This window comes from Oryctolagus cuniculus, chromosome 18 (genome assembly GCF_051225735.1).
Source record: "Oryctolagus cuniculus isolate XC-2025 breed Fujian yellow rabbit chromosome 18, ASM5122573v1, whole genome shotgun sequence".
Taxonomy (NCBI): Eukaryota; Metazoa; Chordata; class Mammalia; order Lagomorpha; family Leporidae; genus Oryctolagus; species Oryctolagus cuniculus.
In genome coordinates this window covers 62,943,018-62,956,606 of record NC_142884.1, presented here as the reverse complement: position 1 = coordinate 62,956,606, position 13,589 = coordinate 62,943,018, and the positions used below count along the sequence as shown (strand labels likewise).

Below are 13,589 nucleotides of genomic sequence, written 5' to 3'. Positions count from 1 at the left end.
CCGTTCTCTTCCAGAAGGGGAAAGTCCACGTAGACTCCATCAAGTCCACAGGACATTCGTCACACCAAACATCCCCTGGGGCTAGGCTCTGTTTTCTCCCTTTGCAAACCACACAAGGTAAAAAGAAAAGTATGAAGAGCATACTGCCGATGGAATGAGCGCCTTTTACCACTCTGCACACATTATCCAACTGGAGCCTCAAATAAATCCGCAAAACAAGGAACACATCCATTGGCCAGGAGGACACGGGCTTGAGAAGCAAGGCCACTGCCCCAGGCTACACAGCCAGGGAGCCACACAGCACAGGACTCCCCAGCAGGCTGCGTGACGCAGAGCTTGGCTTCCCTGTTCCAGTGCTCTCTTCAATGCCTGGTGCAGCTCACTGTTCCTCCCACGTCGGCGCCAGCCAGCTGCATTTCCTCTTCTGCTCACAGCCCTCGTGGGGCAGCACTTCTGATGCTCACCTGGCACCAGCAAGCCACTCTCGCAGCGCACTGAGCTAAGCCAGTGTTACACTGGGGAGGGACAGACACCCTCGTGCATGGGGGAGGCCCGGGTCACTATGGTGACACACACCTTCACAGCCTGCATCCTGTGCCCCAAAGCAGGCGGCAACAGAGTAGCCCAGCCTGAGCTCCTCTCCGTGAAGCAGCAAGCAGACCTCTCCCTCCCACAGCCTGTGGAACAGTGACAGTTCTGTAGGAGTCCACGACTTGGCAAATGTCAATGCCAACTCCAGGATATTCTCTGCCAAACCATCCCCCCAACCCCAAAGGAACAACAGGGAGGAAGTCAAGAAACAAAAATAATAATAATAATAATAATAATAATAATAATAATAATAATAATAACAACAACCTGTGGCTAGGATTCAGAAGCAGCAAAATGTGACAATAAGAATAAAGCCTTGTGGGGCTGAGATAGGGCCCAGAGCATAAAAATCAAGTTCTCTGCCCACAGACCAAGGTTACCTGAGGACCTCTAGTGGTGATGAGCAGCTCTGCATGCCTTTAACTTGAAAAACAGGGACCAGTAGTTAAGAGTCCTCTAATGCTTGTGCTAGAAAATCTCTCTAAAATCAACAAATTCAAAGTCTTTGTTTCAGAACTGAACCAACTAAGATTCAGGGAGGTGAAATAACTTATCCAAAAATCAGTCTTTGAAGCAGGGGATGCCCACATCCCCCATTAGAGTGCCCGGTCCAAGCCCCAGCTCCTGGGCTTTCAATCCAGCCCCCAGCTAGTGGTACCACGGGAGGCCCAGGTGGGGGCTCAAATCCACAGGTCCCTGCCACCCGGACTAAGTTCTGGGCTCCTGAGGCTTCGGCCTGACACAGCCCTGACTGCTGCAGGCACTTTGGAGAATGAACCAGCACATGGACGATTTCTCTGTTGCTCTGCTCCTCTGCCTTTCAAATGAAATGAAAATAGATAAGTAAATAAATAGACTTTTAAATCTATCTTTAAAAAATTCACAGAGCTGGTCAGAAGCAGAGCTAAGGCTAGAAGCAAGGCAGTTCTTTGACCTCTGCCACAGCGCTCTCCCTTTTCGTCCTCTGGCTTCTTTCCCTAGGCTTTTCTTTCCATTTCTTAAAATTGTTGACATTATTTCAGACCTACAGAAATTTTAAGAATAATACAAATAATTCTTATATATCCTCACTCAGAGTCACCAGGATTAACTCTACTTATTTGCTTTACTACTGCATTCTCTCTCTGGCCTTCTCTCTCATACACAAACACAGTTCTTCCTAAAATGCTGAGTCAGCTGTAGAAATTGTACCCCTCTTCTCATGAATACTGAGCTTCACTCAGACTTAAAGTAACAAACATTTTTTTTTAATGTGTAATTACTGGGGCCAGTGCTGTGGCGTAGCAGGTAAAGCCGTTGACTGCAGTGCCAGCATCCCATATGGGTGCCAGTTCACGACCTGGCAGCTCCACTTCCAATCCAACTCTCTGCTATGGCCTGGGAAAGCTGTAGAGGATGGCCCAGGTCCTTTGGCCCCTGTGCCCATGTCGGAGACCTGGAAGAAGCTCCTGGCTCCTGGCTTTGGATTGGCGCAGCTTCGGCCACTGCAGCCATTTGGGGAGTGAACAAGTGGATGGAAGACATCTCTCTCTCTCTCTCTGCCTCTCCTTCTCTCTCTGTGTAACTCTGCCTTTCAAATAAATAAATAAATCTTTTTTTAAAATGTAATTATTCATTTGAAAGGCAGAGTTACAAAGAGAGAAGGAGAACCAGAAAGAGAGAACGAGAAATTCCATTTTCTAGTTCACGCCACAAATGGCCACAATGGCTGGGGCTGGACCAGAACAAAGCCAGAAGCCTGGAACTCCATCCTGGACTCCCTCACGGGTTGCAGGGGCCCAAAGCACATTAGCAGGGAGCTGGATCAGAAGTGGAGCAGCCAGGGCTCGAACAAGCACCCATAGGGGATGTTGACATTGCAGGTAACAGTTAAACCTGCTGCACTTCAATGCTGGCCCTAGCAAAGGCATTTTCTAACAAAACCATGAAAAGCAAGAGCTTCACTATCCTTACAGTATAGCTTACTCTACAGACCTTACTTGAACTTTGCCAACTGTCCCATCCATATCCGCCATAGCAGAATAGGAAACAAATGCTTTTCAGGTCCAGGGCTCAATTAAAGATCCCATAAGAGAAGCTGACAGAATACAACAAACCAAAAATACATAATTAGGTACTCTTCACCAAATGCTCACTTCATGAGTTGGTTTTTAAGGTCAACAAATAAAGTAAAAATTCCATCTGCCAAAATCGTACCCTTAAAAAGCTCTTAGGAGGCACCACACAAAGCCGGGCTGCCTGTCTGTCAGTTGCTACGCTATGTTCTCCAGTGTTGGATTTCTGAGTCTCACGTTCCATATCAGGTGAAAGAGATGGCTGACGTCTAAGGGCCCTGATGCACCTAAAAGCGTACCTGGGAACCCTTGGAGAACACTGTGGAGAGGCCCAAGGGAACGGAGGCAAATGGAAGGAACCATATGGTCACACCCCCCAAATTACACTACGGGTTCTGTCATCGAACACATGGAAGGAAAAACCACCCACGGTGTTCAGATTGTTCTTTCTGCTTCTCCCCTACTGATTTCCTCGACAGTATTAGCAAATCCCTGGAAGTTACTGCACATCTAATGAGATGCTCCTAGGTTACCAAGTTAGTTCTTTCCACATCAGTAAGAAAATCTACCTTGAGGAAAGGCAGCAGAGAAATCTGTAGAAATTGGTGTGTGTCCCTGAAGAATACAGCCCCAAATCAGGGACCACAAGATGTTCCCAGGTGCTATGGGAAAGCTTGTGCTTCGACCCCGGCTTGCTAATTATCAGGTAAGGCAATAAAAGCTGCAGTCTCAAGTTCAAATCCCTGTTGATTCACTCTAACCCATCTCTCAACTCAAAAGGGCTACAGCAGCCAGAGATTCCAGGAAAAACAATTAAGATGTTTCAAGAATATCCCCCCCAAAATCATTACCTTAATAAGAAACAATGAATATGAACAGGCAATCCTCAGAAAAAGAAACACAAATTGCCCTTAAATATATAAGATGCTAAACAACATTTATAGTTAAAGAAGTAGGAAATACAAGTGTACCAAGAAAACGGGATTTTCACAGAATGAGGGGGCCAGGGCTGTGGCATGGCGGGTAAAGCCACCACCTGCAGTGCCAGCACTCCATGTGAGCACCAGTTCAAGTCCTGGTTGTTCTACTTCCAATCCAGCTCTCTGCTATGGCCTGGGAGAGTAGAAAATGGCCCAAGTCCTTGGGTCCTTGTACCAGCATGGGAGACCCAGAGGAGGCTCCTTGCTCCTGGCTCCTGGCTCCTGGCTTCGTATTGGCCAAGCTCCGGCCATTGTGGCCATTTGGGGAGTGAATCAGTGGATGGAGGATCTCCCTCTGTGTCTCTCTCTTTGTAACTCTGCCTTTTCAAATAAGTAGATACATTTTATTGAAAAAAAAAAAAAAGTGACAAAAACTCAAGTCTGATGACCCCTTGCATTGGTAGACGCATCTCAGACGTAAAGAAGGCCAGCTGGCTCTCAGAGTCACAAGGACGCATCCCCTGGATGTGCCCTGGAACAGGGCCCGAGAAACTGCTGCTACTGGTCTCCAAGCAGGGCACTGAAGGACTGAAGGGGAGGAAAGAACTGGGAGCCACACAAATGGATTCAATCCGTGGGTAACACTGACATTTCAATACTATGCCTGAGAGACAACCGCTGCCCCCAGACACCCAGTGGTGGAGACTGAGCTGTGACACGGAGCGCTGCTCTCCACACAGCAGTGCTCCGTCCTGTGCTGCCTCCCAGAGCAACATCTGTCATGCAGTCAACACTGACTGAGGGCCCTCCGGGTGTCAGGTACGGTTCTAACAGCTAAGCTATCAACAGTGACCAAAACAGTCGAAAATGCACGCTCTCATGGAGCTCGCAGTCTATTGACAAATTAAAGAAAATAAATAAAAATACATCATATGTTGTGCAGCAACAGAAGCCAAGAAGAAAAATCTAAAGCAGGGAGGGCCAGCGCTGTGGTATAGTACGTTAAGCCTCTGCCTGTGGCTCAGGCATCCCTTATGAGTGCCAGTTCAAGTCCTGGCTGCTCCACTTCCGATCCAGCTCTCTGCTAATGCACTTGGGAAAGCAGTGGAGGATGGCCCAAGTAGCTGGGCTCCTGAACCCACACAGGAGACCCGAAGAAGCTCCTGGCTCCTGGCTCCTGGCTCCTGGCTCCTGGCTCCTGGCTCCTGGCTTCAGACTGGCCCAGCTCCAGCTGCTGCAGCCATTTGGAGAGTGAACCAGTGGATGGAAGAACTCTCTCTATCTCTCCCTCTCTGTCTATAACTCTGCTTCTCAAATAAATAAATCTCTTAAAATATGCATATATATGTATATATAAAGTAGGAAGGCAGACAGGTCTGAGGAACGCAAGGCAGAGGGTGGCTTTCATCAGGGGTGAGTAAGTCCACTTTGAAGAGGGTGACTTTTGAAAAAGACCCAAGAAAGCAAAGAAGCAAAATAAAAAGCATCTGACTCGGGGGGTACAGCATGTGCAAAGGCCCAGAGATACAAGCCTGCCCACCCAGTGTTTCGCCATGAAGAGTGAGGAAGTCTGTGTGGTCTGAACAGAAGCAATGTGGAAAGTTAACAGAAGAGAAATGGGAGTCATGGCGTAAGGGATCATGGATTTACTAGGGGAGAAATGGAGAGCTCTGCTGGGTACGAGCAGAAAAGCGACCAGATCCAGCTTACTTTTTAACAAGATCACTGAGGGCAGGCAGAGGGCAGAAGCAGGGACACAGGTCAGGAGACCGCTGCCTCAGTCCAGGGTGGGGACTAGGGCCATCTGGAAGAAGCTGGGATGGGAAGGGCGGTGAGTGGTGGCTGGGTGTTAGGTGCATCTTGAAGAACGAGCCAACCAGACATGCTCACCAGCCAGACTCAAGATGTGGGAAGGCCAACGCTGGACACGGTGAATTTCCAGATGTTTATTCAACATTCCAGTGGAGAGGATAAACTGGCTATGGGTATATACAACCTGGGGTTCAGAGGAAAGGCCCAAACTAAAGGCACAAATCTGGGAGTGACTTCCTGTTGGGGGCATTAAAAGCCATGAGGCTGGATGAGACCACCTGGGGGATGAGCACGGACAGAAAAGATCCCTGGAGCAGGAAGGAATCACCAGGTTACAGAATTTTAGCCAAAACCTCTTAATTTTTCCCTTTTCCAAGTTACTGCCCTTTTGTTCCAAGAATCCCGGCTACAGTTAGACAATCCTCCAAGAATGAACAGCTATACTCAAACCATTTCACAAAATTTGGCTCTCCAGGCCAAGGGGCAGGGCAGTCCCACCTCTTCCCCAGAGACCGGGCTGGACGTGAAAAGATAAACCCCCGCACAGGGCACTCACCTTTCAGAGTGAGCTGAGACTTCTCAAAAGGCGGGGCCGCTGCTGCCCGGCTGGCGCTGGCGGATGCCATGTCATCACCACGGAGCTGCAAGACAGAGCTGCGCGATTAGAGAGTATCTGACAAGAAGGTCCAAGAACCCAAGAACTGAGTTTGAATAGTTAAAGGGACGGACGTCCGCCCAACTGCGGCCATGCCACTTGCAACACGGCACTGTCTGTCTGGCAACGACTGCTGGATCTGGGCAGGTCTCGGAGAGTCTAGGAAGGAGAGAGGGACGTTGTAACCAAGTCCAGAGGAAGGAGCCTAAAACAACATCCACAAAGAGGAAGTCACAGCTCAACAACAAAGTGACAACGAAGCCGGCTTTGTTCCCGGGGAAAAGAGCTGACTACCCTTCTCCACGGACACCGCGAGGCAGGGGAAGAGGCTTCACCTCACCAGGCCCCAGGAGTCCCCGCCCCCCTGCTCTGGCTACACACAGAAGTCTACCTTGCGCTCTGAATGGATCTTTCACTCCTATGGAAGCTCGGAACACCGTCATTTGTCATTTGGAAAACATTGGTTCGCTGAGTGATGTGGATATTCCAAATGTTGACATATTTCATTGTACAATATCAAAAAAGCACATTTGTGAATGTCACTACTGTTCTCATCAGACAAGTCAGCCCCGGGAAGCTGTCGAGCTCTTGGTGGTAGGCATGAGTGTTCCAAAATTTTAATTTTCACTTAAGAAATCATGGTTTGTCATTGGCAACAAACACTGTCAGTTGCTTTCCTTGAAATGTCAGGCTCGTTTCATTCATTTTGAAGAAAATGTCTGCCAAATACCCAAACCTGGTAACTTTAGTTTGTCTGTTAGTTGCTTTTTAAGTAAAAATGATATTTCACGAAAAAAGCAGCTAACTCAGCTCTCAATTCAAACACTGTACAAAGGCCTTTTCTCAATACAACCTTTATTTTTCAAAATGCAAGAGAAGTGCATTAGGCACAGTTCCCATTTTAATATGCAGAATACTGAGGGGTCAGCGCTGTGCTGCAGCAGGTAAAGCCGCCGCCTGCAGTGCTGGCATCCCATATGGGAGCTGGTTTGAGTCCCGGCTGCTCCACTTCAATCCAGCTCTCTGCTGTGGCCTGGGAAAGCAGTGGAAGATGGCCCAAGGGCTTGGGCCCCTGCACCTGCGTGGAGACCGAGAAGAAGCTCCTAGCTACTGGCTTTGGATTGGCCATTGTGGCCAATTGAGGAGTGAATCAGTGGATGGAAAACCTCTCTTTCTCTGCCTCTCCTTCTCTCTCTGTGTAACTCTTTCAAATAAATAAATAAATGTTTAAAAAAATATGCAGAAGATTGAAAAGATATGCTCAAGGGTCAGAACTCAATAAAAACTGATAGATTTTACTACTTCATCAGTTTATTTATTTTGAAAGGCAGAGTTAGAGAAAGAGAGAGAGAGAAACAGACAGATGGAGAGAGAGAGACCTTCCATCCACTAGTTCACTCTCCAAATGGCTGCAATGGCCAGTGCTGGGCGAGACCGAGGCCAGGAGCCCAGAGCTTCTTCTGGGTCTCCCACGTAGCTGGCGGGGGCCCAAACACTTGGGCCGTCTGCCACTGCTTTCCCGGGCACATCAGCAAGGAGCTGGACCGGAAGCGGAGCAGCCGGGCACAAACCGGCACCCATACGGGATGCCAGCATCGCAGGCGGAGGCCTCACCGGCCGTGCCCCAGCGCCGGCCTGGACGGGCCGCTCTTCAGTGAAACTGGCTTTTTCCTCTGTTGTCACTCAGGACCTGCTGTGGCCAAGGACATGATGAAGGCAACAGAGTTGGATCCCTGCCGGGCACTGACAATTCTGCTGCCTTTTGCCTCTGCAGCATCAGTACAAAAGGGATCACAGAGAAAAGGCCAACAAGGACTGTTATTATGAAAAAGTTCTGACCCTGCAAACCCCAGAGAGTCTCAGGGGCCTCCGGCTGTCTGAGAACCACACTCAACAACTGCTGGAGAAAATACTAGAAAATCCCCGCGGATTCTGCAGCACCGATACTTTCTTGCATTCCATCTGTATGTGACCTCCCCTCCAGACTGTTTTCCAAAGTTGTTCGGCCATAAGACAAGGTTCTTAGCTCCCCATATTACTCCAAGGATGGAAGCCCTTCTCTCCCCGTGGGACTCTGGGATGGAAGCCCTTTGTGTGAAGGCTGCATGCAGCTACAGTCACATGGCAGTGACTTTGACATTTCGCACACCTAAAGCCAAACAACTTCGGGCTTTAGATTTTTAACCCAACAGTGTGCCTTATTTGTAAGTTATCTGCAGCCTCCAAAAAGATTAAAGGGAATTCTAAGTTTTCTCTGCACTAGTCCATGAAAAGTATTTTACTTCCAGTGGAAACCTCTGAAATGTACCTTAGAGCAAAAGGAATATAACCCCGAGCCCCTCCCGTCAGAGCTGGAGAGAAGGCATCGCCACAGCCCGGGGCGAGCCTCTGTCCTCTGCTCACACACGGCCTCCGGCAGCGGCCAGCACAGGGGACCTCTCCTCAGCCTTTGGCGTCCAGGACCCCTTGTCCCTACCTCTCAGCTGCTATGTTGGCTCCTCCCCCTCACGGACCCAGGGACCCAAAATGAGCCCTTACACCTCTTCTCTTGGTTATCTCTGCCTGTTTCGTGTTTGAAAACAGCATCTATTTCTTGACAGTCCCAAATTGCTATGCCCAGTAAGGTCCTCAACCTTAGACCTCAGACCCTCAGATCCACCGGCCAGACTGAGCTACTCACATTCCCCCGCAACCGGCTCCCCGTTGCTCCCCATCTCAGTGGCTCAGGCCAGAACCCAGAGCTCGCTCCTTCTTCTCCCTTTCCTCTCACACCCTCTCCAACCCGTTCATACATCACCTTGGTTCTACCTTTTAAATCCTTCCAAGCCCCACCACGTCTTCCCAGCTCTGTCTGCCTGGTCCAAAGTGCTGGGATCTCTCCTCGAATGACTCTTTCTCCTGCTTCTGTGCTTGGCCCCCTTGGACCTGACCTCCAAATGCAGCAGGTGGTCTCTTCAGTGCACATGGGACAGCATGTCACTCTGATGTGCAAAACCAGCCAGACACTGGTTAATTCAGAGCAAAAGCTCCAAGTCCCAAAAATGACCCTCGAGCCCCTTTCTGAGCCCCTTGCCCACTCCTCTCCTCCACCCCGCTACCACATGGGGTGCTTTGCCATTCCTGGAATGTGCAGGCCTGCACCCACTTCAATTCTGTGCACTCCCACTTCCTGTGTCCAAAAGTGTTCTGCCTCAGTGGTGCACACCCAGGGAGATTCTCTCTCTGCCTTCAGGTATTTTCTCAGAGGTCCCTTTCCTAAGGGGCCTTCTTTCCCCTACCTCCATGTCAACTTTACCTCTGCACATTGATGAGTAGCCTTCCTTCTCTGTTTGACTTCTCCTTAGCACTTAGCAGCAGCATGCTACTCATTGTATTTATAGTATTATGTCTGTCTCCCTGCCCTAGAACGGATACTCCTTGAAGGCTGAGATGTTTGTCTCATCAGTTACCCTGTAGCCCTAGTGTCAGCTAAATGGTAGCTGGCTCTCAGTAGGAACTCCAAAATGTTTACTGAATGCATTAGAGTATCAATTTTCTGAAATTTAAAAAGATGTTTTAATTCTCTTAGACTAAATTTGTGTTGCAAAGCAGTAAAAAGGTCAACTCTCCTCACTACCCATCAGATTAGAAAGACATTAGGAGTCTGACGATATGTACGCATGAGAAGTCTCACCCACTTCGGGAGGCAGCACAAATTGGATGCCACCTGACCAGTTCCAGTAGAATGAAAGGCCCAGAAAGAGTATCCCCCAGGATTCCACTCTCAGGCATTTGTCAGGGCAAACATTCTCCAACATATGCAGAAAGGGCCAAGTTCAAGGAATGTTCATCACAGTAATGCTTATAACAGCAAAGGTCTGCCCACGAATGGAGAATGGTGATGTATGCATATTTCTAAAATGGAATGCCATAAAGTACTTGAAATACGAGAAGTCAATCTGCATGTGCAAATCCCACACAACATAACTAAGAGGAAGAATAAAAAGCAAGCGTTGATGTCACTGTTATACACCTGAACCTACACAAAACTATTGTATATGCTGCTGCGGACACACAAGTGTAGTCAAAGTATAAAAGCATGGATGGGAAGCAGCCACACCGAGTTGGAACAGAAGTTTGTGCTGGGGAGCAAAGGAGAGGGCAGGACAACTGGAGTAAGGAGGGAGACCAAGGGAACTTTATCTCAGCAACATTTTATCTCTAAAAAGAAAATTCTGAAGCAAATATGGCAAAATGTTCAAATTCATTAAGTCCAGATGGTGGTTTTTATGACTGTTATCTTAGTGTCTGAACCATTTTATATGTTTGATCTTTTTCATAATTGAACAATTTTAAAGGGAAAAAAGATCGTATCTTGAGAAATGAAGGAAAGATTAATGATTATAAATTAAGCCTCGGGGTTTTTAGTAACCGGGGTTAAAGCACTAAAAGCTGGAGATTCATTATCTATAGACTTCAAAAATAAAGGAATATTTTAAAAATCTTTACATCTATTGGGATCTTTCTTTCCTGAGGCAACTCAACAAATGGTACTTTTCAAATGAGTTTGTTCTCCTGGGTGTTAGCTGGTGTTAGCCTTTGTTCCTAACACTCAGCAAATGCAACTCAAAACCCCACATGGCCTGTTAAACTGGAAAAAGCCCAAAGCTTGTGATCCACACTTCATGGCCCCACAACAAAATCAACTGGATCAGCTCTAAAGGAGGCTCAGAAGGAGCAAAGGCACCTGGGAAGCAGGAGACACAGAGACAAGGCCGCCACGGCTTCATCCTGCTCATGTCCTTCGCAATGACAGCCCCTCGTTTGTTAACTGTAATCCGTGTTATACCCGGGGCTTGGTCTTCAGTCCCAGAGCCAATAAGCCGACAGCACCCTGACATTACAAGGGAGGTATTTTGAATTGTAAAGGCTTTCCCGTCTAACCATAACCGTGGAAGGGAAGACAGATCCCAACACTAACATCCAATCTGTTAGCTTTTGTCTCAGGCTCTCGTCTTAGACACAGTTCCTGACATATGCAGTCTCAAGTCCAAATCCACACCAAACACTGGAGGAGGCTTACAGAGCCTCAGGTCAGTGTTGACACCACACCTGTCTCAGTGACAGAGAAAGCTGGATACGTACTCAGGACACGTTCTCTTACCCTAACAGGAGTGGAAAGTATGTGCATCCAAATGACTACAAAAAACCGAGTTAGCATAAGTCTGATGCAGCCTGGGGGAGGAAGGAGGGAGAATGATGTCTAAAATATAACCAGAGGTCACAGATACACAGATCTCATAACGGAAGGGAGTAATGGTTTAATGAAAGCCAAAATTTCTCCCTTCACTAAGCCTGCTAGATGTACCCAGATCTCTCAGAAAAATAATACACTGTCTTCTGAACTTGTCTTCCATAAACACTGGCATGCATCTTCTAAAATAAAAGCTTCTATGAGGAACAATTGGGGTCTCTTCTCCACCCAGCTCAGCCAAGCAGTTGGCTCTCTGTAAGGGCGAGCAAGAGACTGAACTGTCAGTCTCCCAGAAGGCACAGCTGAGGGAAGGGAAGCAGTGCCACACAGATCCAGAGAGTTAAGGCAAAGTGGACTTCAGATCTGAGAGGTCACTGTCCCCCACCCCTAGGCTCCCCGACTTGGGTTCCTAGATAAGCCTAATGGTGAATCACGTTTAAATGCAACCATTTAAGGAGATCCAGAAATGAAAACAAACAATCTTTTTTTCCAGCAACTCACCAGCGGATCCTAAAATTCATTAGGGAATACAAGGGATGCAAAATATCCAAAACAATCTTAAAGAAGAAGAATGAAATCGGAAGACTCCACTTTCTGATTTCAAGTTACTACAGGGGCCAGCGCTGTGGTACAGTGGATTAACACCCTGGCTTGATGCGCTGGCATCCCATATGGGCGCCAGTTCAAGACCTGGCTGCTCCACTTGCAATCCAGCTCTCTGCTATGGCCTGGGAAAGCAGCGGAGGATGGCCCAAGTCCTTGGGCACCTGCACCCGCGTGGGAGACCCAGAAGAAGCTCCTGGCTCCTGGCTCTGGATTGGCACAGCTCTGGCCGTTGCGGCCAGTTGAGGAGTGAACCGTCAAATGGAAGACCTCTCTCTCTGTCTCTCCTCTCTCTGTGTAACTCTGACTTTCAAATAAATACATAAATCTTTACAAAAAAAAAGTTACTACAAAGCTGCAGTAATCAAAACAGCCTGACATTGGCATATAGGCAGACACAGAGCTATGGACCAGAACCTACAGTCCAGAAACAAGCCCATACATTTATAGTCAAAAGATTTTAGTCAAGGGTGCCAAAGATAATTCAGTGGGAAAAGATCAGTCTCATCAACAAATGATGCAGCAACAACTTACTTATTAGGCAAAGGGATGAAGGTGGACCCCTACCTCAAACCTTATACAAAAACCAATTCAAAATGTATAAAACAGGGGCCGGAACTGTGGTGTGACAGGTAAAGCCAGTGCCCGCAGTGCCAGCATCCCATATGGGCGCTGGTTCGGATTCTGGTTGCTCTACTTCTGATCCAGCTCCCTGCTATGGCCTGGGAAAGCAGTGGAAGATGGCCCAAGTGCTTGGGCCTTGTACTCGTGTGGGAGACCCAAAGGAGGCATGTAGCTCCTGGCTTTGGATAGCCCAGCTCTGGCCATTACAGCCATTTGGGGAGTGAACCAGTAGATAAAAGACCTCTCTCAGGGCCAGTGCTGTAGTTAACAGTAGGTTAATCCTCCGCCTGTGGTAGCAGCCTCCAATAAGGGCGCCAGTTCAAGTCCCAGCTGCTCCTCTTCAGATCCAGCTCTCTTCTATGGCCTGGAAAAGCAGAAGATGACCCAAGTCCTTAGACCCCTGCACCCACAAAAGAGACCCAGAAGAAGCTCCTGGCTCCTGACTTTGGATTATCCCAGCTCCAGTCGCTGCAGCCCTTTGGGGAGTGAACCAGCAGAAAGAAGACTTTTCTCCCTGTCTCTCCATCTCTCTCTCTCTCTCTCTCTAACTCTCTCAAATAAATAAAATCTCTTTTAAAACTTAATTTAAGGCCGGCGCCGCGGCTCACTAGGCTAATCCTCCGCCTAGCGGCGCCGGCACACCGGGTTCTAGTCCCGGTTGGGGCGCCGGATTCTGTCCCGGTTGCCCCTCTTCCAGGCCAGCTCTCTGCTGTGGCCAGGGAGTGCAGTGGAGGATGGCCCAAGTGCTTGGGCCCTGTACCCCATGGGAGACCAGGAAAAGCACCTGGCTCCTGGCTCCTGCCATCGTATCAGCGCGGTGCGCCAGCCGCAGCGCGCCGACCACGGCGGCCATTGGAGGGTGAACCAACGGCAAAGGAAGACCTTTCTCTCTGTCTCTCTCTCTCTCACTGTCCACTCTGCCTGTCAAAAAAAAAAAAAAAAAAAACTTAATTTAAAAAAGTTTCACTTTAAGAAAGAAAGACCTCTCTCTCTGAATCTCTACCCCCTATCCCAGTAATTCGGCCTTTCAAATAAATAAATCTAAAAAAAAAAAAAAAAGAGGTTTAAAAAAATGCATCACTTAAGATTGGGTCCCT

General features: G+C 48.2%; 1 protein-coding gene across 1 annotated transcript in view; it reads right to left on the bottom strand.

Moving 5' to 3' along the window:
• Window positions 1–13,589, bottom strand: part of WWP2 (WW domain containing E3 ubiquitin protein ligase 2) — a 159,429-nt gene that overhangs the window by 130,952 nt on the left and 14,888 nt on the right. The window contains exon 2 of the mRNA XM_002711669.5: window positions 5,934–6,018. Coding sequence (XP_002711715.3) covers window positions 5,934–6,003 — 70 coding nt within the window. The 5' untranslated portion in view covers window positions 6,004–6,018. The remainder of the gene's footprint in view (window positions 1–5,933; window positions 6,019–13,589) is intronic.